The sequence below is a fragment of the Pseudopipra pipra genome, chromosome 6 (genome assembly GCF_036250125.1).
Source record: "Pseudopipra pipra isolate bDixPip1 chromosome 6, bDixPip1.hap1, whole genome shotgun sequence".
NCBI classification, from domain to species: domain Eukaryota; kingdom Metazoa; phylum Chordata; class Aves; order Passeriformes; family Pipridae; genus Pseudopipra; species Pseudopipra pipra.
The window spans coordinates 41499395-41521425 of NC_087554.1; the positions used below are offsets into that span (position 1 = coordinate 41499395).

At 39.6% G+C, this 22031-nt stretch overlaps 1 protein-coding gene across 8 annotated transcripts in view; it reads left to right on the top strand.

Moving 5' to 3' along the window:
- The window catches only part of YLPM1 (YLP motif containing 1), a 48774-nt gene that overhangs the window by 4295 nt on the left and 22448 nt on the right, over positions 1-22031 (top strand). For 5 of the 8 annotated variants that reach the window (XR_010431417.1, XM_064658739.1, XM_064658733.1 and 2 more), the window contains exons 2-17: positions 2044-2286; positions 3253-3447; positions 4656-5398; positions 8324-10570; positions 12922-13027; positions 14852-15332; positions 16462-16554; positions 16939-17113; positions 17262-17407; positions 17755-17942; positions 18546-18608; positions 18898-19017; positions 19300-19476; positions 19695-19778; positions 20004-20087; positions 21512-21598. Coding sequence is in view for 7 of the 8 variants with exons in the window: in XM_064658739.1 (XP_064514809.1) it covers positions 2044-2286; positions 3253-3447; positions 4656-5398; positions 8324-10570; positions 12922-13027; positions 14852-15332; positions 16462-16554; positions 16939-17113; positions 17262-17407; positions 17755-17942; positions 18546-18608; positions 18898-19017; positions 19300-19476; positions 19695-19778; positions 20004-20087; positions 21512-21598 (5232 nt within the window). In the remaining variant the exon portion in view is untranslated. The remainder of the gene's footprint in view (positions 1-2043; positions 2287-3252; positions 3448-4655; positions 5399-8323; positions 10571-12921; positions 13028-14851; positions 15333-16461; positions 16555-16938; positions 17114-17261; positions 17408-17754; positions 17943-18545; positions 18609-18897; positions 19018-19299; positions 19477-19694; positions 19779-20003; positions 20088-21511; positions 21599-22031) is intronic. The other 3 variants (XM_064658734.1, XM_064658737.1, XM_064658735.1) reach the window with 3 other exon arrangements.

Here is a 22031-nt window from a genome sequence, read left to right on the forward strand (position 1 = left end):
AATACGTGTGTCACTGACTTCATCTACTGCAAAAAATAGCTAACAATATTGTCATAGCTCTTTGTGGGAACACCAGGTCATATTATGAGTTCTAGCCCTTTGTTGAGTTGGTAGAATGAAGAGGAAACAAAATGGATCTGTGGAGATGACAATTCTGTGGCAGTAGAACATATGCTCACCAAGTACAGCATCTATCACCATGATGGAAAATCACTTTATAGTACCTTTTGAGATGGATAATTTAATCAGCTTTTATATAGCTGGGAAAGTATGTTCCTTCCTCATGTTGTAAGTTGCACTTATTTCAGCAAGTTATTGAAGATTTCTGAGAGAGTCCATGCTGGAGTGTGAATGCACATCTTCCACCCAAAGCCATGACAGCTCTTCAGAGTCATATTCTTGTTAAAAAGATTCTTGGCAGGAGTAATTTCAGGATCAACCTAAAGTCTGTGGAACATAGGCTCTCCTTTCATTGACCTCATTTCCAAGTTACAGTTTTACAGAAGTATTTTTAAGAAAATACAGCTCTGTATTTGTGTTTGCTACTAATAGAGAACATCATGCCTGATTTGAGTATGAAGTTAGGATTTCAGAGAAAGGTTGTACTTCTTTTAAACCTGTTACAAGATGAGCAGAATGTTTCAGTTTTGAGAAATCTCATCAGACAACAGCTACCACTTTGTTGTTGTCACACATTTTAAAATACCTGCATCTTTTGGATTCTTTTTTATTTCTGACTGGCCTTTATATAGGTGTATTTTCTTAACTATGCAATTTTGGGTGGAAGGGAATAACAGAAGATATAAAAGATGTAGAGCACAGATTCTCAGAGGTGGTAGAGTTGAGATAAGAGCACAGGAATGCTTGGACTAGGTCAGACCAAAAAATACAGTATTTTATCATTCTGTCTTTGACAGTGACTAAAAGCAGAGGCTAAGAGAACAACTTAAAAATCAAGTGTGTAGCAATGCTTCCCTAAAATGCAGGAGCTGCGTTATCTGCAAATGGTGGTTTCATTTTTAGAGTATGTAGATTTTTCTTCTATGAGCTTATGGAACTATGAATCCACAAAATTTTAGCCCTTGCAGTGGTCTTTGGCAGGGACTTTGGTGGCAGGTGAAGTACTGCCTATTACATGTGTCCTGCTAGTCATTGGATGCCTGATATTTCTCATATTGGAAGACATATAGGACTGTTCCTACTCTGGTCTATTTAAGATGGACCACTACTTAAGTGCTGAGATACTAATCTTTAGTCTTTTTTTCTTTATGTTGGTGGCAGCTTACTTTTCTTTGAAGCTACTGTTATCTGTCTTGACTACTCTAATTCTATCCAGAAATATTTAAAACTGAAAACTTAATTATATCTTAAATATATTAAAATCCTATTTTTGGGTGCAACCATATCTATATATATTTTCAGCTATTGAATGAATCGGGATTAATGAGAATTCAGATGATACACAAACCTCACTATATACTGGTTCTGATTGTACTTTTTCATTTTCATAGCCTTTATTCAAACATCTCCACCACAATTTCTCAGCTGTCATTTTCGGTCTACTTGGTGTCTATGTTCTCTGTTCATCCTTCTCTTCTCTGTATTTCCTCCTTTTTCTCTTTACTGGTGGCGTACTCATATTTGTCCTCCATTTCTCCTTCATTTTATCTAAGTTAGTCTCATACTAAGTATCTTAGATATAAAAAGCACTAGAAGTAATAAATATGGTATTTATAATATGTCTGTAGTAATTTGGCTTATTATTGCCTATCTTCTAGCTTTTTGTTATTATTGTTTGCTGTAGTTATAGAATAACTATTGAGGTGGGAAGTAAATTCTGCTGTGGGCTCTATACCTTACGTAGTGGTATCTGAATTTGATTTGGTCTTCTGACATCCATTGCAATAATGTTGCTGAAGAAGTGAGTTCTTCCTCCAAACAGTTTTAAAAGCTTTTTTACAGTATGATTCTACTGACTATCATGAATTATTTTCCTTTGTTTTTCTTGTGAAAACTGTCTTAGAAAATTTACATCTGTTATAGGAACAGCAGCAATACTGGTACCAGCAGCACCTGCTTAGCCTGCAGCAAAGGGCAAAAGCCCATGCTCAGGGACAGCAGCAGATGAAAAGTCCAGTATTGAAGGATGCATCTGAGCAGAGAGCAAAGTCTGAAGAAGGGAAAATGGGTGCTTCAAATCAGCAGTCTGAACCTCCTCCACTTAATGAATCCCTGCCTCCAGCTTCCAAAGAAGATGAGTCTTCTCTTACATCCACTGAAACTCAGGTAGACTTTGTAAAGTGATGCCACTCCATTTGTAATCACAGATGGGTCAAAAACCCAGGAAAATAATGCCATCACATTCTCATGTATACTTCGTAACAGTAAGTAAATATGGTAAAGCAATCTTAAAAAAAATTGGTAACACTCTACCAATTAAAAAATAAAAAATGTACTCCTTGTATATAGACTTATATAATCACCCATACATGCAGCAAGCAAGTCTGAGCTTGAGTCCCTCGCACCTTCCCCAGCATTGTCATCTTTGTCTATGAGAAACACTTTGTGATACCTAAGTGCAAAATCAGGTACTCAGTAGATGAGTACCTGATTTACTGATGAGTAGATGCTATGTTTAAGACAGTATTTCTTAATTCTTCTCTAGTAGTTTGCGAGTTTTGGTTCCCCTTCTTTCTGGGTGTTAATAGTTTGCCTGAAAGCCAAGAATTTTGCACAGAGTATTTTTTTCAGCATGCTTAATAAAAGTTACTGTACAATGGGTGAAGGTCATGATTGATATTTGAACAAATTACTGTAGGGTAGTAAATTACCCTGCCGTGTGTGCTCCACTTTAACTTACAGTATGTGGGTTCCTACAAAGTGGAGAAAAATAATGCGCTCAGAGTTACTTTACCTCATCATGAAAAACCACTCTTTTCTCATTACATTTGCTGTGAGCAACAGATTTTCATTAATCTCTTTCCTTTATGTAGTTTCTTTATGTATGAATAACTTAATTGTCTCAGCCTAACCTTTAGATTAGACTGTTCACATTAGGAAAAGATGAAATAAAAATCAGTCTTCCAGAAGCTGAAAAAAAATCAGCTGTTTTGGGTGGCCAGAACACTGAAATACAGAGTAATAAAATAAGGAACAGCGTTAAAGTTCCTGTAAACTATGTAGGGACCAAACGTGTTTTTCTTCTGACAGAAGCAACTTTCTCTTATTTATAGTATTTGCCTTTTTCTCTAGCTCAATATTGAACCTCCTGATGACCCTGAGGAAGATTTGAGATTGCAGCAATTGCAAGCAGCAGCAGCTCAGTGGCAGCAGCACCCCCATCACCGAGTTGGATTTCAGTATCAGAGAATAATGCAGAAGCATGCTCAGCTGCAGCAGATAGTACAGCAGTATCAACAGGTCATGCAGCAGCCTCCACACTTAGAGGTGAGACACTAAGGACATATCACCCGGGATATACTTCCTGAGTGACCTAGCACTCATGGTCTGCTGAAAAATAAATAGTTGAATAATTTGTGATGCTTGACTCATTTGTCTAGCTACTTTTTCTGCTTGGGCAGTTGTTTATATCCCCTTTTCCTAATGTCACTCAACTTCAAAAGGAAAAAAGAATTGATTAATGGTGATGAAGCTTCAGTAGGATGAGAAGTACAAGACTTCACACTTGTCATAAAATTTTTCGGACATACCTGGGTGATAAAGGAGGAAAGCTAAACACAATATTGAATTTACTTAGCTTTGAACATTTTACTGCCGGAGAAACAATTCAGAAAGGTCAGGTAAACAGATGATTGCAAGAGTAGTTTGGTAGCTGCTCTTTTTTACAACATCGACTAGTACAAAAATAAATATGTACAATGATAAATATAGATACCAAAAATATGCAGTAAAAGAATTAAGAAAATCACTATCTCACATTATTTTTACTCAAATAATCAGTGAAATAAAATAAAATGTCTTAAAAAATTTGGATGATTATACTAGTGTTGCAACCATTAAGCTTTTAAGTAGAAGTTGATTACTGTATTAGAGAGTTGAGTCAACTTTTGCTGGGTTGGTGGAGTTTGTACATTATGTATTTCTTTGTAGTTTGGGCTGTCTACTTAAAAAAAAAAATCTGTTCAGGTAAACTTTAAAAATCTCAGACAAGATCAAACCATGAATATTAGGTTATCTACACATAATGAAAGACAGACCTCTTTGAAGGAAGCTTCACTGTGCAAATAAGAAGATCTGGCAAAGGCTTAGAGAAAAATAATTGCTGACAGCGGAGGCAACTCTAAGCAGGTTAATAGCAGAAGCTGAAACCTTAAGAAATAACCACATACCGTGTATACATGTGAAGATTAATCTGGGCTTTAACCATTGTTAGAATTCAGTAATAATGCAACTTATTGCTTTTTTCAGCTGTCCTGTTAAAATCTCTTATACACAGATATCCTCTAGTCATAAAATGTATAAATTGTCACAATGACTTTAGGCATCACAGTTGGTGTTTGCTTTTGTTTCAGTGTAGTTCTTCCTCAAGCTTCTGCTCAAGTCTGAAATTGTGATATTACAAGTGATACTGAAATATGTGGCTCTGAAAGTAACTAAGATGGTATTATGAAGCTATTCTTGTGTTCTCATTGCAGACAATGTCAGTGGACATGCAACTGCGGCATTATGAGGCACAGCAAAAACAATTCCAGCAGCTTCATAAAGATTGGGAACGATCAATGAACCAACAGTGGCAGCATCAGCTTCAAACCTACCCTCACAAAGATCAGCTTCAGGAGTATGAGAAACAGTGGAAAGCGTGGGATGAACAGATGAAGGTCACTCAGTCCCACCTGCAGGAGAAAGTGACCTCACTCCAAAATCTGAAGAATCAGTATCCTGCAAATGTTTCCCTGCCACCTCCATTTATTCCATATTCTCAAACTGGTCAAGGTGGCATTCCTATTATGCCTCCAACTTTACCTTCAACTACACCTCCACTGGTTCCCCCACCTCTCTCTTCTGTTTCTCAGTTGTCCAATTCCTCTGTCCCTTCAGGATCCAGTTCTCAAAGCAGTCAATCTTCTGAGACACCAAGGCCAGCTCTGCTTCCCACCCCTGGTACCTATGCATCAAAAATAGCTAGTTCAACTGTCTACTCACCTTATCATTCTCAAGCAAGTTCATCCTTTAGCTCATCAGACCACGGAAAATCTCAAGTTCATCTTAGTAAACAAACTGTATCTGTTTCATCTGAGCAAGGATGTGGGGAACTGAAAGGCACTTCTGCAGTGTCTTCAACACACACATCTATTGTGCAGGATAAACCAGTGAGGTCAGGTGGATTGCTTCCAGATCCTCCTAGATCAGCACGTTTTGAAGGCCCCAGAGGCCCTAGGTAAGGATGCTTTTGTTGATTTATACTTGTTCCAGGCTACAAGACTTTCAGTGATGTATTAAGAAATGAAACATATATCCTATTCTCAAATTTTCCTGAGGTTGTGTGAAGTGTGTGTATTTATTTGGTGGAAGTTTTGTTTTTAATATATGTACAACATGTTCTCTGTATTTACCTTTTTAAAGCAAGGATATATAGATGTCTTTCACCTGAGTATTATCTAGAGTACGTTGCACTTTTTTTCTGGTAAAGTGCTTGAGGATGCTGCACCCTTTTAATTCCCAGAAACACAGTACTCCTTTTTTGAAAATAGGAAAGCTGTTTTAAATATTGGATATGTCTTTGCTGTCCTTAGTTTGAAGATGATAACTCACACTTGAAAGAGTGATCCTACATGAAAAGTGATCTATATTCCCATCATTTTATCTGTGGTACTTGGAACACAGTTTAGGAAAATCTGGAGCAAAAAACATCGAAGGATTGTTTTTAAGGTGTTGCTATATATGGTAGCACTTTAATGTCGATGTTGTGAAAGGGATTCAGTTATGTATTCAGTTGAATATATAAACATAGCAAATTACTGACAATTTAGATGGTACTTATTTTTAGAAACCATAAAAAGTACTCTTTGTTTGTAATCCAACACTTATTGCAGAAAGAAATGAAAATTCAAAGCTGTTCACCAGTACTTGAACTTCTGGTGTGTTTTGCAGCTATGTTAGTGTCCTATTCAGTGCACTTTTCAAAATGGTTGTTTGATAAGGAGACAGTGCTTGTCTTAAGTACAAATCAGTGGCTTTCTACATATGTAGCATTACTTAGCCTTCAGACAATTATAAGCAAGAGAGAGAAGGAAAGAAATGAAGATTTGAGCCTTAGGATGCTAGCATCAGGATTCTTTGTCACTTTTTCTTTTGCATTATATTGTGATGATCTTGGGTTTAAAGGTGCTGTCTTTATCTTTTGGTAAGATACAGTTTTGTTAAAATGTAAATTTTCATTTTGTCAGATGGATGACCTACGGCTTTAATGTAAAGCTATTCTAAAATACAGTGTTCTGTGTTGTCTTTTATGTGATTTTTTTTACCTGCTATATGATTTAATCCAAGATCTTGGTTTTGGAATGGTTTTCTTTAATACTTGACGTGATATCTGATTGCAAAAACAACATCTGTTCTGTCTGATCATTAGTTCAAGATGGGTTGATGGGATGCCTCCTGAATCAAAGAACAGTGGTGTTCTGTTCAATCATTTCTATCCTTGCATACTCTGCTAGACTTTACAATAATATCTTCATCATTATTTCCCTTCTCTTTGAAGTGAACTCATGAATAAGTGATCACTCATGAATAATAATTTGTGAATTGCTAGCAGTATAAATTAATTTTTTATAGATTAATAATTTTCTACCTCCTGAGGGTTTTTAAAAAGTGTTGTTTCTGGTCATGGGGATTTCTTGAATGTACAGTTCTGAACAGACTGTTTTCATTACTTGCTAGTGCATGTCCTGTATGTGCATTGGTTTTGAGCTCAGTGATGTGCTGTGATAGGCACAGGATGTGGTTGGCTTTCTAGGCTGAGAGAACACATTTTCTGTTCACTTCCAACTTTTCATCCACCAGCACTCTCAAGTCCTTTTCAGCAGGGCTGCTCTCAATCCCTTCATCACCCAGTCTGCATTGATACCAGGGGCTGCCCTGACCCAGGTGCAGGGACTTGAACATGGCCATGTGAGATTACCATTGACCCACTTCTCAAACTTGTCCAGGTCCCTCTGGGTGACATTCTGTCCCTCAGGCATGTCACCTGCACCACTTAGCTTGGTTTCATCTCCAGATTTTCTGGGTGTGAACTCAATGCCACTGTCTGTGTCAATGATGAAGATATTAAACGGTACTGGTCTCAGTACAGACCTCTTGAGGGACACCACTTTCCCTTATCTCCATCTGGACATTAAACCATTGACAGCTATGCTGTAGATGTGACCATCCAACCTATTCCTCATCTACTGAACAGTCCCACCCCTCAAATCCATATCTCTCCAATTTAGACAGAAGGATATCGTGGGGGGGGTCCATGTCAAGGGCCTTAAAGAAGTCCAGATAGATGACATCCACAGCTCTTCCTTTATCCCCTAGTCATCATAGAAGGCCACTGGGTTGGTCAGGCAGGACTTGCCCTTGGTGAAGCTGTGCTGGCTGTCTCCAATGATCTCCCTGTCCTCTGTGTGCCTTAGCATAGCTTCTAGGAGGATCTTCCCAGGCACAGAGGTGAGACTGACAGGTCAGTAGTTCTCAGGGTCTTCTTTCTACTCTTTTTAAAAATGGATGCAATGTTTTCCTTTTCCCAGTCACCAGGGACTTTACCTGACTGCCACGATTTTTCAAATATCATGGAGAGTGACTTGGCAACTACAGTAGTCAGTTCCCTCTGGCTTCTGAGATGTGTCTCATCAGGTCCCATAGACTTACATGTATTCAGGTTCCTCAGGTCATCATGAACCTGATCTTCTCTTATAATGGGAGTGACTTTGCTCCCCTAGTCCGTCTTGCAGTCCATCCACTCAAGAGTTATAGGGTTGCTGATGAAATCTGAGGCAAAAAAAGTTGTTGAGTACTTCAGCTTTCTCCTCATCCATTGTTACTAGTTTACCAGTTGTGTTTGTCCAAGGGGTCCGCTTTCTTTGACCCTTCTTTTCTGGCTGACATACTTATAGAAGCCCTTCTTGTAACTCTTTGCATCCCTTGCAAAGTTCAGCTCCAGCCATGCTTTGGCCTTCCTGACCCATCCAGTGATGTACGAATATGAATCCCAAACATCCAAACAGCTAGACTTTGGACATGTTTGGACTTTGTATAAAATGAATCTATAGAATTTTAATATGACATGTTCATTTGAATAAAATTGCTATTGTGTCATCTATAGATTTGATGGATGCCGAGGAAGAGGATATGACAAGTTTGAAGGCTCAAGACAGAGAGGACCTCGTTTTGACTCTCAGCGCTCAGAAGGATACAGGTCACGTTTTGACAGGCAGAATACAGATGGACAGTCTTCAAGTAGATGGGGGTCTATCCCGCGAGGACCAGCAGGACAATTTTATACTTCGACAAATGCATCACAGGGACATGGTTCCCGACCTAGTGGCCCACGGTGGATGGGGCCCAGGCCTCACTTGGGACAGCAGCAGCAGCAGGCACAGACGGAGTCAGAGTCAGAAAACAAAGAACCTTTTACAGACACAGCTGGTGATCAGCAGACTGTAAGCAGAACACAGTCTACTCCCGATACACAGACTGCAGGTCCCATTGAGCCAAATGAGGACCTGACAGACACTCAACAGGAACCATCCAAACCTGAAGTCAAAGAAACTATTTCAGACCCTCCTAAAAAGTGGACATGGAGTTCACATGATCCTAACCAGCAAGTAGAAGAGTCAAAGGCACCTACTTCACCTGCTCAGAACCAGAATACTGTAACACCTGTAACAGGAAATGAGGATTTGGATTCACCAGATGGCCAATTGACTGCTTCAGATAGCACCCAGGGCTTACCTGGACCAGAAAGCAGAGGGAAAGGGCCGTTTATGCATGAAGATAGAGGCAAGGGACCAGTAAGCAGAGGAAGGGGCCGTGGCAGAGGGCAGGGGGATGGCCGTGGCTGGGGAATGGGCCGTGGCAGGGGCATGGGAAGGATGGATGGTGGCCGGGGAATGGGAAGGATGGACAGTGGTTGGGGAATGGGCAGGATGGACGATGGCTGTGGCAGAGGATATGTATACAGAGGCAGAGGTCAGGCTAGGCAGGCATCCATCCGTGGCAGGGGAATGTTCAGGAGAGCAGACAGCAGGGAGAGGATGCCAGATGGACAGTCAGGCAGCCGAGAGAGGATGCCAGATGGAAGGTCAGGCAGCCGAGAGAGGGGCCCGGGTGGACGGTCAGATAGTCATGAGAGGGTATTCTCTAGCCGAGACAGAGAACTAGCTGGACGGACAGGCAGCTGGGACAGGGGACGGGCAGGAAGCCGGGAGAGAGGCCCAGTCAGGCGGGCGTGTAGCCGGGAAAGAGAGCCCATGCGGGGGGCGAGTAGCCGGGAAAGGGTCCCTGTCAGGCGTGCAGGTAGCCGGGAGAGAGTCCCCATGAGGCGAGCAGGTAGCCGTGAGAGGGGCCTGGGCAGGCGGGCAGGTAGCCGGGAGAGGTGTCCTATCAGGAGGGGAGGTAGCCATGAGAGGGAAGCAGGAAGACCTGAAACAGGCAATATGGGTAAACCCCTTCACCTAGGAGATGACCCTGATGAATTGCCTCCATACCATCGAGATGAAACATTCAGGGGTTCTTGGGGTCATGAAGACGATAGAATGCAAGAAGAATTTCCTTTAGATAGTCAAGATGACCCTTCTTTGGAGCATGAGCAATTGGATGACTGGGAAAGAGAACAATACTGGAGAGATCACAACTCTGATTATCAGGATGATGCTGTAGATGCATATGACAGAGATGACAGGTTGCAATCCCACCATTCACTGCCTCCATTGTCTCCTCTGCCACCACTACCTCCTTTATCATCTGATCATGACAGACGAGATTCATGGTGGGATGACTGGAAAAGGCCAAGAGAAAGGGAACTAGAGAGAGATCTAGATAGAACTGGAAGATCCTCAGATATTTATGATCAAGATTTAGACAGAGAATGGGATAGAGACTGGGACATGAGAGCTATGCATGACAGAGAAATGGGTAGTTGTGACCTGGATATCCCTCCACTACCACCATTACCACCTCTTCCACCTCTGGACAGGTATCGTGAAGATAGGTGGAGGGAGGATAGGAACAGAGATCATTATGACAGAGATCTCCGAGACAGGGGGGAGCTTAGGATTCGAGAGTATCCAGAGAGATACGACACATGGCGGGAAAAGCAAGACTACCTTCCTGAAAGGACTGATTGGGAGAGGGAACGGTTGTCGGATAGGTGGTATCCAGATGATGGAGAGAGACTGCGGTCTCTGGATGACCACTCAGATTCATCCCTTCCTCCACCTTCACATTCCTGTGATATGCTGGGAGCAGATTCAAACCTGGACTCTGACCAGTCCTTGGGAGGAGTGATGGTCCTTAGCCAAAGACAGCATGAGATAATTCTGAAGGCTGCCCAGGAGCTCAAAATGCTTCGGTGAGTTGCCTGGTTCTGTGACTTTGAATGGGAATCCCCATTCAGTGGGATTCATTCAAATTGACACAGTAATGGCTTCATTTCTTTCACCCACAGCATAATAGTAGGAGCTCATGTGTAACAAGTTATTTGGAGTACCTCCATCACAACTTTTGTAGACGGATTTTTCTTCTTACATAGATGGTTGTCCCTTTCCCCATGAATGTGGCATTCCCTGTTTGTTAATTTCCAGGAAGAGATCTATCCCATCACCTGACCAATGTTTTTGTTATCCTCAAATTAGCTTGTCGATAATTTCTTTTCAATCTTTTTGTTAGTGTCAGATAAGCTCAATAATAATTGCTTTTTAATACTTACCTGTCAACACCTACATTAATGTGATTCCTAAAACCTATTTAATTTTTTGGATACTGCTTGCTTTTTAATTAAAGCATACTTGTGGGGTTTTTTTATTTTTACAGTGCTCTCTCGTTTGAAATCCAGTATTGTCAGTGAATAATTTTGTCAAGTTAGGTTGATCTTAGTTCTGAGGATCAGCAGAAAAGCAGTAATAACTATTAGGAGGATATGAATGTGAGAGTTCATCAAGACCACATTTTTAGAAAGCAGTTACTAGACTCCCTAAGGCTTTAATTGATGTTTATTACAAAATCAGTAATAGAAGAAACCAGGTTGGATGGGGCTTTGAGCAACCTGGTCTAGTGAAAGGTGTCCTTGCCCATAGCAGGGAAGTTGGAACTGGATCATCTTTAAGATCGTTTCCAACCCAAACCATTTCATGGTAGAGACATTTTGCACTTTTGTTCAGGCTGTTTTGTTTTCAGACTTGTAAGATTGCTAAGCATCTGTCCCATATGGAAGGTCTTAATAGCATGCCAAAATACAAGACAAATTATTTTTAAAAAGGAAGAACTTTTATTGCGAATAATTTAATCATTCACTGCAATTAAATTAATTCAACAGGTGTTAGTAACTGTGAAATCTGTGTTATAAAGTAATATTTGCCAAAAGTTTGGAGTAACAGATTATTTGCAGCTTCCTGACTTCCCTGTTGCTTCAGTTGCTGGGCACATGTTTTGTTGTTTAATGTGATTAGCTGCAAGCTAGTGGACTTAAGCTAAGGACTGTAGTCTGGGAATCACTACCAGAGTGGATAGTTTATTAGGACTGAAATGTTTTAAACATAGGAACTAAAACTTATTTTATGCAAGAAAGTTGTTACTTGCATATCTTTCTAAGCCAGTAAAAATGGGAAACATAAACATGATACTGATTTTCAGTTGAATATGAGGGTAATCTTAAAACTAGTTATAGTGGTACTTCTTATGAGGTTCTTATAGGCAGGTGGCCCCAGTCTGAATAGTGGGAACAACTTTAAGGAGACTGCTTATTAATTACTTTTTTTTGAGCCAAGAGTTGTACCAGAAATGTGGTGCATAACTGCCTTCATTCCAGAAGTAGAGCCTTTATCTGGCTTTGCTTTTATTGTGTGTAGAACAGCATACTCTCAGCTGCATGCTGTTCTGTATTAGTGATCTAGTGTAGTGCTTGGTTTACTTTTTGTGCTAATACAGCACTGGGGATCCTTTTTTGTGAGCCAAGTTCCCCTTCTGCTGGACACCGAACAGATACATTACTATTCTGGGTGATCTCTGTTGTTTCTCCTACAGAGGGATCCCACTCTTAGTTGTTCTTTAGGAACTACTTCAATACACCGAGTTATTAGCAATTAAAAAGCCTAGGTTAAAAATGCTAACAAAAACTGAAAGGAATAGAACTTTGTAATCTAGTGGTTGTAGTACTCGTGTCTGACCTTAAGTCTCTGCTCTGTAGATTATGTATTGTTGTATATTAAATAGCATTTTGATATATAAACCAAGGAAACAAAAGTCGGAATCACTGTCTGGTTTTTTAATAATGGAATCTCTTGTGCTTTGGCAGTCTCAATCCTGTTAGCATGTGAACCAGGGCAAGTAACTGAGAGCATTTATGCATGCATTTCCAAGGGGTTTCTTGTTTCCAGAAGGTATTGGCAGAAGCTAATAATCCAGCTTTACTCTTTACTGTCCAAGTGGAGTGGTTCTGGTCAAGCACAAAAGCATAACTACATGTCTCAGGAAACCTGTGATCAAAAAGCATGCAGCTAATACACTAAATACCTCCATGGTTAGGTGGATGTGAAACAGGGATTTTTGAATCACAGTACTGCCCATGTTAAGCCTTCTGTGTCCTTTTCTTCTTTGGACTTGGCTCCTGATTCTAGTGTAATGTGTTTTTTCACTACTGAGCATTGATTTCTTATTTTTATTTAACCTATAGACTGATAACATTTTCTTATGATGCATGTGCAGAGAGCAAAAAGAACAGCTACAGAAGTTGAAGGAGTATAAACCTGACATTTCCACACAGGACCCTCCAAGATCACAGAACACAAGCACAAGGCCAGGTGCCTTTCAGGTATATTTGTCTTATGTTAATAACACGCTGGTAGTTATTACAATTAATGTGTATGTCCAACCAGTTCTACACACCGATGGTTAAAATTCCCTGTGAAATGCCTCCCCAGCAACCCTTACAACCTCATCAGTCTTCTGTTGAGGCAAAGCAACTTCTTAGTTTCTTTAAATTTTCCAAAGCCTTTTCTACTCAGTCAGTCCACTATGTCTTCTGAGCATGACCTATCGGGGACAGTAGCACGTGAGGTTCAACAGTCTAGATTCTGTGGGGTGATGTGCAAAAGGAGGTGAGCTCTTCCAAAACAGGGATATAAGGCTCACAAAAAGACTCTGCTGTTCTTTGCCTAAGTTCTGACAATTTATAGTGCTTTTCCTACTTCAACAACTCTCTTCTCTTTGAAGTTAGAGAATTTTGAGGATAAGTCAATCAGAAACCGAGATATTTCAATGTAACATGGGCATTAGCATTCTATTTGCTGTCTTTATTGGGAACTCTCATGACCTTCTATAATATAAAGTGCACAGAAGCTCATGTTTGTGTACCTCCATGAGTTCATCTCCTGTTGTGATGCAAGTTACTTCTTTGCTGCCTCATCTCCTGTTTAATTCTGGGAACTCTTCTAAGATGCCTGGTTTTTTGATAATTCATATCCAGTCAGAAATCAACTGAACTTCTTGCAGTCATGCTAACTAAGGTTTATAAATCCCTCCTAGAACAAGTAAACAGTTTTGTTAAATATATATTGGAGTTGATGCGGAGTCTTTATTTTTCATCACATCTTAACTCCAAAGTTACTAATACCAGTAAATTTAGCCATAATGTCTTCTGGGTCTGACATTTAGCCAGAGCAAGCTTTGTTTGTCCCTCCCTCCAGAGAAATGTTATGCAGTGAATGAGGCACTGCAAGTTTTCTTTTTGCCTAGATGACCTCTTCCTTGTTTGCAGTGTCTGTAAAGTAAAATAATGGAAGTGATTTGCTACCAAGAACTGCAGGTATGTTGATGCCTTTAGGAAGTTACAAAATATCAAAGTTGAGCAGAAGTATCTCAGACTACTTCACTCCTCTGCCTAGTGGTTTTCAAACAACTCTTGTCTTTCTAGGGGTTCCTACCTTCAAATATTTGTGCTGTGAATTTCAGCTGTTTTTACAGAGTTCAGCTTTGTATCTACAACCATTCTGCAATTTTTGTTGCATGTTGCTAATAAGGCTGGCTGCCTGTAACTTGGCATTTGCTGTAATGCTGAAAAGACTTGAGGCATGCGGGGTTCCTTGAAGATGTTTGATTCATGAAGGGTTTGGTTTTGTTTGGTTTGTTTTTCTGCTGGGCAAGACCTTTCAATTTCTTTGTTCATCTGATATTGATTTCATTAAGGGTTTTCCAGATATTTCTGCTCTCTGTGAATTTTTCTAGTGACTTCCACAAAGAAACTTGCCTTATCAATCCTTCTACATCTCACCAAGCTGCCCTACTTTCAGACTTTGTCAGCCTTCTCACAGACAGCAGGAATCTTTGCAGACAGCAGGAGTCTTTGGGAATAAAACAGTAGACACTTTAACTGAGATAGGCCTACCAGACCTTAAATTGGTGAGGTTATTTTGAAGAAGAGAATAAGTAGTATTTAAACCTTCACATAGTGAACAAATGCCAAATTAAATCAGGCCACCAGTTTTTGGAAATAGTCCTCCTACCTGTAGCACCTTGATGGAGGTACTAGAAAATGTGTATGATTTGATAACTGATTGCCATTGCACTAACTGACTTAACAGAGGATGAGAGAAGGTTAGTTTTACAGAGCTACATTAAAAGTGCTTTCTGCATCTAGGTCTCTTCTCAGCTATCTTCAGAGGCATCAGTAGAAGCCCAAGCTATTAAACCTTCTCCTGCTGTTATTATAAAGCCTCCCGTGTTGTTCAGACAGCCCACCCCTGTGACAAGACCAAGTGCCCCCCTGGCAAGGCCTACTACACCTATGACAAGGCCACATGCTCCAGTTTCTACTCCAACTACAACCCCAAGTCATGGTCAGTCTTTAAAACCATCACATTCTGCTGTGGAACAGGAACGCTGGGATGAGGATTCTTTCCACGGACTGTGGGACACAAATGAGGATAAAGGTGCAAATATGGAGTATGAGTTACGTAAACAGGAGTCAATGATGCCTCCACCTGTTTCCTCGCCTGTGAAAATACCTTCTGTCCACACCTCTGTCCCATCATCTGTACCAGTGTCCCTTTCTCCAGTTATTCCACCAGTTCCTAAAGCACCTGTCATTCAGCAAACTGTGGATTATGGCCACGGGCGAGGTGGGTATTACAGTGTATTTGATCTGTAACAAAGAGCTAATCAGTCCTGCTAATTTCTTGCTAAAGGAGTGTGCCATGCAAAGTGTGCCTGTTCTGCAGTTGGCGTGTAGACGGCATCCATTGCGATGTGATGCTAAGCAGTGCAGTTTTAAGGAATCTGTGACCTCCAGCCCCGAGTTTAATGTTTTTCTCCATACTCATAGAAAGAGCTATTTCATGTGAACTGAATGGTGTATAGCCATGGCTGCTTCTAATGAACACCAACTGATGTGATCACATCAATGTGTTATATTTAGACTGATATTGATACTTTCCCTCAACCCCTTTGTGGATGAGTATGGAAATAACTGTGCTAGAAGATACTTTGCATGGTTACAGTTCTTTGGTGTGACTTAGTAACTTAAAGCAGAATGTGATTGGTGTTTGCATTATTTTTATACTGCTTAATGAGTGTGAGGTACCCTCTGGACAGGGAGGAAAACAAAGTCTCCTTCTGAAGGGAGTGCGCCCTAAGCAGGCATTTAACACACAAACAGTGAAGGGCTCTGGTTCTTAGTATTGAGCTTATCAAAGCTAAAATTCAACACTAGGTTTTAAATAGAATTAAACAAAAGTGAAATCATGTCATAAAGAAGTCCTTAAATTGTGCGTTGTCATTTAAAGTGTGTTTTTTCTCTCTCTGAGGTGCCATGGCATGAGTTGAAGCCATATCAATTCCATTAATAGATGTTTTACTAAAAACTATTAGAAAAATTGTTACTGATGTGAGACTTCCAGTTAATATTCTTGATATTACAGTAGTTCTATGAGTTATTGAAACTCTCAGAGCATTTTAGTGTATATAGTTTTCTGACACTGCATGCTACCTGAACTCACCTTAAAAGGCAGAAGTCCCATTCTTAGAGATGAAATGGTTTACACACACACACACAAACCCACTTCAGTCTTTCAAAGCCATAGTGTTGTTTATTTATGTGTAGCTCTTCTTGCATTATCCATTAGTAGAAATTTTGGTAAGTTGTTCCAGTCACTTTTAATGCCACTGACTGATTGCTTCTCATGACAGAGGAAAGGAAATGGAAGAGAGGTGTTTTAAGACATTAATTATTTTATGATTATTTTCAACCAGATATAACTACCAGTAAAGTGGAACAGATTCCATATGGGGAGAGGGTAACCCTTCGTCCAGAACCTCTACCGGAGAGGCAAACATTTCAAAAAGGTAGGGAGTGCTTGGCTAGCTCTCAGTTAGTTAGCTCTTAAGAAAAGTTGTAAGGCACTAAAGGCATATTTTAAACTAAGTAACTCTTGTTTAAGCCAGAACCACTTTATTTTCTTCAGAGGCCCATAGGAATAACAGGTTATATTGTCAAGAGGAGTACTGCAGTTGATAACCTAGCTACTTTAAAAATTCAGTTTTGCAGCTTTATGTAGGATTGCATGGTATGGTAGTCTATTGCAGTTTGGAAAAGAGATACAGTGTCTGATTATGTCCATCCTAGCCCACATATCATGTATTTCTATACACTTTTCCTGCACTCTTGGTTGTTGCTTTATTTTTTTTTCAAAATTAGTAGTTTGGATTTCCATGGGTTTCTTTCTTCAGAGCATCCAGGTCGCTACAACAGAGAAAGAGATCGTGAGCCTTATTTTGAGCGTCAAGGTAATTCCAACACAGATCATCGGGATTTCAAGAGAGAGCGGGAATTGCACAGAGACCGTGGTTCTGTGGACTATGAACGAGAGAGATTTGAAAAAGAGAGGCATCCCAGAGATGATAGGTATGTGATTTTGGAACATTATTGGAATCAATGCAGTTGAGGGTGTATTGTGCATCAGACTGTCCATTTTGCCTGTGAGGTGCATGTTCGTTTCGCTCTGGAATCCATAGTGGAAATTCTAGAAATACACAAAATACTCTTTTGGCAGGGTTCTTCCTACTACACCTACAAGAACTCAGTCTTACCGTGACAAGAAAGACCATCCATCCTCCAGGCGAGGTGGTTTTGAAAGACCACCATATGAACGGAAGACAGATCGCCCAGCATATGATCATGGGCCTTCCATGTTTGGAGGTACAGTTTCTCAATCTTGAAGTCATGCTAGGATATTATGAAAAATATGGATTTGCAGAGGTGAAGATTAATTGGTAGATTAATTGATTTGCAGTATTTATTTGTTCAGAATATATAATTCAGGAAAATTTATTTAGGTGATGTCAGTTTTGTTTCTCAGGGATGACGAGATCATGAATGAAACAGTGATATACTCTGCTAATAGCTGTCTTTGCAATATGTTCAAGATCAGAAATTTGAATTATTTTGAGGACTTATCTGTAAATTTAATTTAAAATAATGAAGGTCTGTTTAAATCAGCTCAGCTGTGTATGAACATCTTAATTTTTTTATTTTACTGAACTAAGAAAATTCTTCTGTCCAAACACTGGAATTTGAAGGTGATCGTAGAAATTACTCTGAGGAAAGGATTCCTATTTCTGCTCCATCGATACCCCGTCAGCCACCACCTGCTCCAAGAATGGAAAGGAAGCCAGAATCTAAAAATGTAGATGATATTTTAAAGCCACCAGGACGGGATAGCAGACCAGAGAGAGTGAGTATGCATTCTGAAAGCAATAATTGGTTTCTACTTTGTCTGTATTCAGACAAAATGGTCATGGGTGTTGTATGTTGCAAACAAGTGTACATTTGAGGAAGTTCTGGAAATTAGCTTGGTTCCTTGCAAATGCTTAGTGTTGTAGCATAACTATTGGGAGTCTACAGGAGATGTAAACTTCTTGGAATGCTAAAAGGAAATTACTGTGTAATGTTAAGGTATTTTGGACTCTTATAAGATCTTCACTTGGGTTTTTGATGTATCAGAGGAAAGACTTGGCTTTACATAGAGTCAGAGATTTGGCAGTACACCATATAATATAAGAAAGAACACAATTCAGGCTATAAAACTGAACCAGATCTATAATATCTTATGCAGCCTAAGCTGCTGAGATGATTGACATCAAAAACTCTGAATTATGTGGAACTACTACCATTCCTCACAACACGGTTTGTAAAACAGACAGTGAGGTGTGGTAGTGGCTTTGCTTGATCATATGCAAAAGTGTGAGCCCACAGCACATGATTTTCTTGAAGAAAATTTTTGCAAGAGATTCTCTTAAATATAGTCCAGTATCCTCTTACATGATCTTTGTTTCAGATTGTGATCATAATGAGAGGGTTGCCTGGCAGCGGAAAGACACATGTAGCAAAACTCATCAGGGTATGTAAACAACTGCTCACTGTGTAGTGCTGCTTGTCTTTTACATGTGCTTCCTCTGCTGTTGGTTTTCTATTTTCCTGGAATTCAAGTCTGTTGTTATTTCATGTTCCATGTCTTCATGTGGCATGTGACTCCCCTCCTCTATCACCAAGCAGGAGGGATACTGTTCTCTTCTTGTTTTGAATACAGAGCAGGGAACTGCTTTTGGCCACAAGTGTTTTGAAGATCCTGTGTAGCAAATGGAATTTTTACAGCAAGAGTATATGTTTTCTTTTTGCTTTCTTGCCAGGATAAAGAAGTAGAGTGTGGGGGACCTGCACCAAGAGTGCTCAGCCTGGATGACTATTTTATCACTGAAGTGGAGAAAGAAGAGAGAGACCCAGATACAGGAAAAAAAGTTAAAAAGAAGGTACTCTTAATTCAGTTGCTTTTCTTGACAAAGAAACAGCATTCTGGAAAAACACAGAGGCAATCAAAATTTCAGTCTGTGGCTTGGGAAGAGTGCAGAGGTCTATGGGCAGTTTTTCAAAACAGGTTAAATAAACTTAGGGTGGTATGGGCAAATTCTTAAAAGCTGACCTGAAATGTGCTTTTCTCATACCAGTATGCTTTGTGGTCATGACATTCAGCTGTTAAACATTAGCATTTTTACAGATGTCCTCTTTCTTAAATGCTTTTATTCTTGATAAAGGTGATGGAGTATGAATATGAAGCTGATATGGAAGAGACCTATCGTACCAGCATGTTTAAAACTTTCAAAAAGACCTTGGATGATGGCTTCTTTCCCTTCATTATCCTTGATGCTATCAATGATAGAGTGCGACATTTTGAACAGTTTTGGAGTGCTGCAAAAACCAAGGGGTTTGAGGTAATGGAGCCTAAATAGAATTTGAACTTGCTGGTAGCTGTATGCTGATATTTCTAAACATTTGAATGCAAAGTGTCTCCCACATTCAGGAAAAAAACTGTGGTGTACAGTTACAAGTTTACCTTTCTTAAAATGTACAACTGCAGAGTGTATCACCAGGTAGAAAAAGAGCTCTAAAAATTGATTTACAGTATTTAATATTGTCTTTGTCTTTCTAGGTGTACTTAGCTGAAATGAGTGCAGATAACCAGACGTGTTCCAAGAGGAATATTCATGGACGCAAGCTAAAGGATATCAGCAGGGTAACTGTATACATTTGCAGCCATAGGATTAATTATAAGTTTATTGTGCTTTTGGGCCTGCTGTTGTTTGAAAACTGTAGACTGCATAATGCTTACACATTTTATAAGAAGAACATGTAGTTATTTCATGGGATTGATTGAAATTGCTTTTCTTAAGTAAAGATACATCTTGTTAGTGATCAGAAACCAAATGAATCTGTTATATTTTTGTTTGTGTTTTGTTAGATGTCTGAGCACTGGGAGGCAGCACCACGTCATATGATGCGCCTGGACATTCGTTCTCTATTGCAGGATGCTGCTATCGAAGAGGTGGGAACTTCTGTGCTTGTTAAAACTACAAATTATGTCAATGTGACTATACTGAAAATGTAAAGCAGACAAAGATATGATCACAGCAAGGCAGTTACAGTTGGTACTGTAGAAAGTCAGAATCACTGTGTTAGGTAAGTGTATTCCATTATTCTTATCAGTTACCCAAAAATGAAGGTATGTTGTTAGTTTTTATCACCTTTTTGAAGCAAGTTTTTATCGCCTTTTTGAGCAAGAGTCAAAGCCACTTTGCTCTTAGCAACTCTTGAGTACGGATTAAAGAGATTCTTAATGCTCGCTTAGATGCAACTCAGCACTTTTTGCAGACTACTGGATTTTTTTGATCATATTTTGAGAAATTAGTTGGATAAAATAAGGAGAGAAATTTGAACTCAGTCTTTGTTTTGATAAATACAGACACATAGCAGAGAAAAGAAGAAATTAATAAAAGGTAGCTGTAGAAGTATGCTGCCTTTTTATTCCATTTGCAGCTTGCCGTGACATACATCTTTGGTGTGTCAGCTTTCTGTATTGCTGCATTCTTTGGCAGTTGTGTCAGAAGCTCTGGGAATAATATATGTTAATCATATCGTCTTCGTGAAGGTACCTTAGGTGCTTGTTGCTGTTAGAAGAGCTCTCGCAATGACCACAGAAACTGGTGAACTGCTGAAGTAGACAGCGAGTCTTTGCGGTTTGTCATGATGTCAGCAGGTTGTTTTTGAATCTCCAAATTCTTTGTACTGGAAAATAATAATCTTTAAGAGGACAGCAAACGGCTCAGAGAAGGCAGATTTGGGTTTACAAGGTTTTACAAATGGTATAAGAAATGATGCATACTTGGAGAGTTTTATGTATTCCGCAGTATGCACATGAGACCCTGTTAGAGCTGTGGACCCCAGAAGGTATTGCATTAGATGAGCAGGCTTAGCTGTATGTCTTCAAGCATCCATGTATTTTGTTAGGCTGATCTCTGTGGTTACTATTATTCTTTACTGCAATTTTAAAATATATAAAAGATAAAGCCTCAATAGAGATGCTCTATGCAGAGAGACCCATTCCAGTGATATGTAAATGGCAGGTTTAAGATATTTTTCTGAGATTTCGAGTTTTGAAATATGATTGCATGGGAATCAAGAGAAGTATCTTGCTGTTAGAGGTACTGGTAGTGCAAGGAATGCATGTCAAGGAAGAGAATAAATGATTACTTTTCCGCAGTTTGTCACTTCGTTGCTAGAAGGGAGCCTGCTTCTGAAGAAAGGCAGAATGGACACAATATTCATATATATTGCAACATCATACTTTTGAAGATGACTCCTTTCTTTTCTCTTCTATTTGAACTTGGAATCTTCTACTTACTCTGCTAAAAAGAAAATACTTAGAAGTCAGGCAGTGCCTTGTAAGTCTGTACTTGTGCTTTGGAACAGGTGGAGATGGAGGATTTTGATGCAAATATTGAAGACCAGAAAGAAGAAGTCAAGAAGGACACAGCAGAGGAGGAAGAAAGTGAACTGGTAGGAGACACATCAGCCATCTCTAACAAATTTTTCATTAATGTGTCTGAGGAAGAATCTCAGGCTTACAAGCACCAACTCATTCCCATTCCTAGCAGTGCAATCTTAATACATATGTTTCTAGTAGTTTTTTCCTTAAACATTTCTAGGAGAACTTTAATGATAAATCATGGTATTTCTTCCTAATTTATTTGTAAGAATACGTGAGTATATTCCACAAACAGCATTATCAGTGGAGCATGGCAAAATGCCTCTTACAGACTTTTTAAATTGCAGTACACTATAGTGCTGTGTTCCATATAATCTAAGAATTACACTACGTGGAGGGATGGGAACAATAGACAAAGATTAATTTATCTTATTTCCTTTCACATGTCTAAAGAACTCTACTATCACAGTATTTGACAACATGTATGAAGACTGCTTTCTCTGC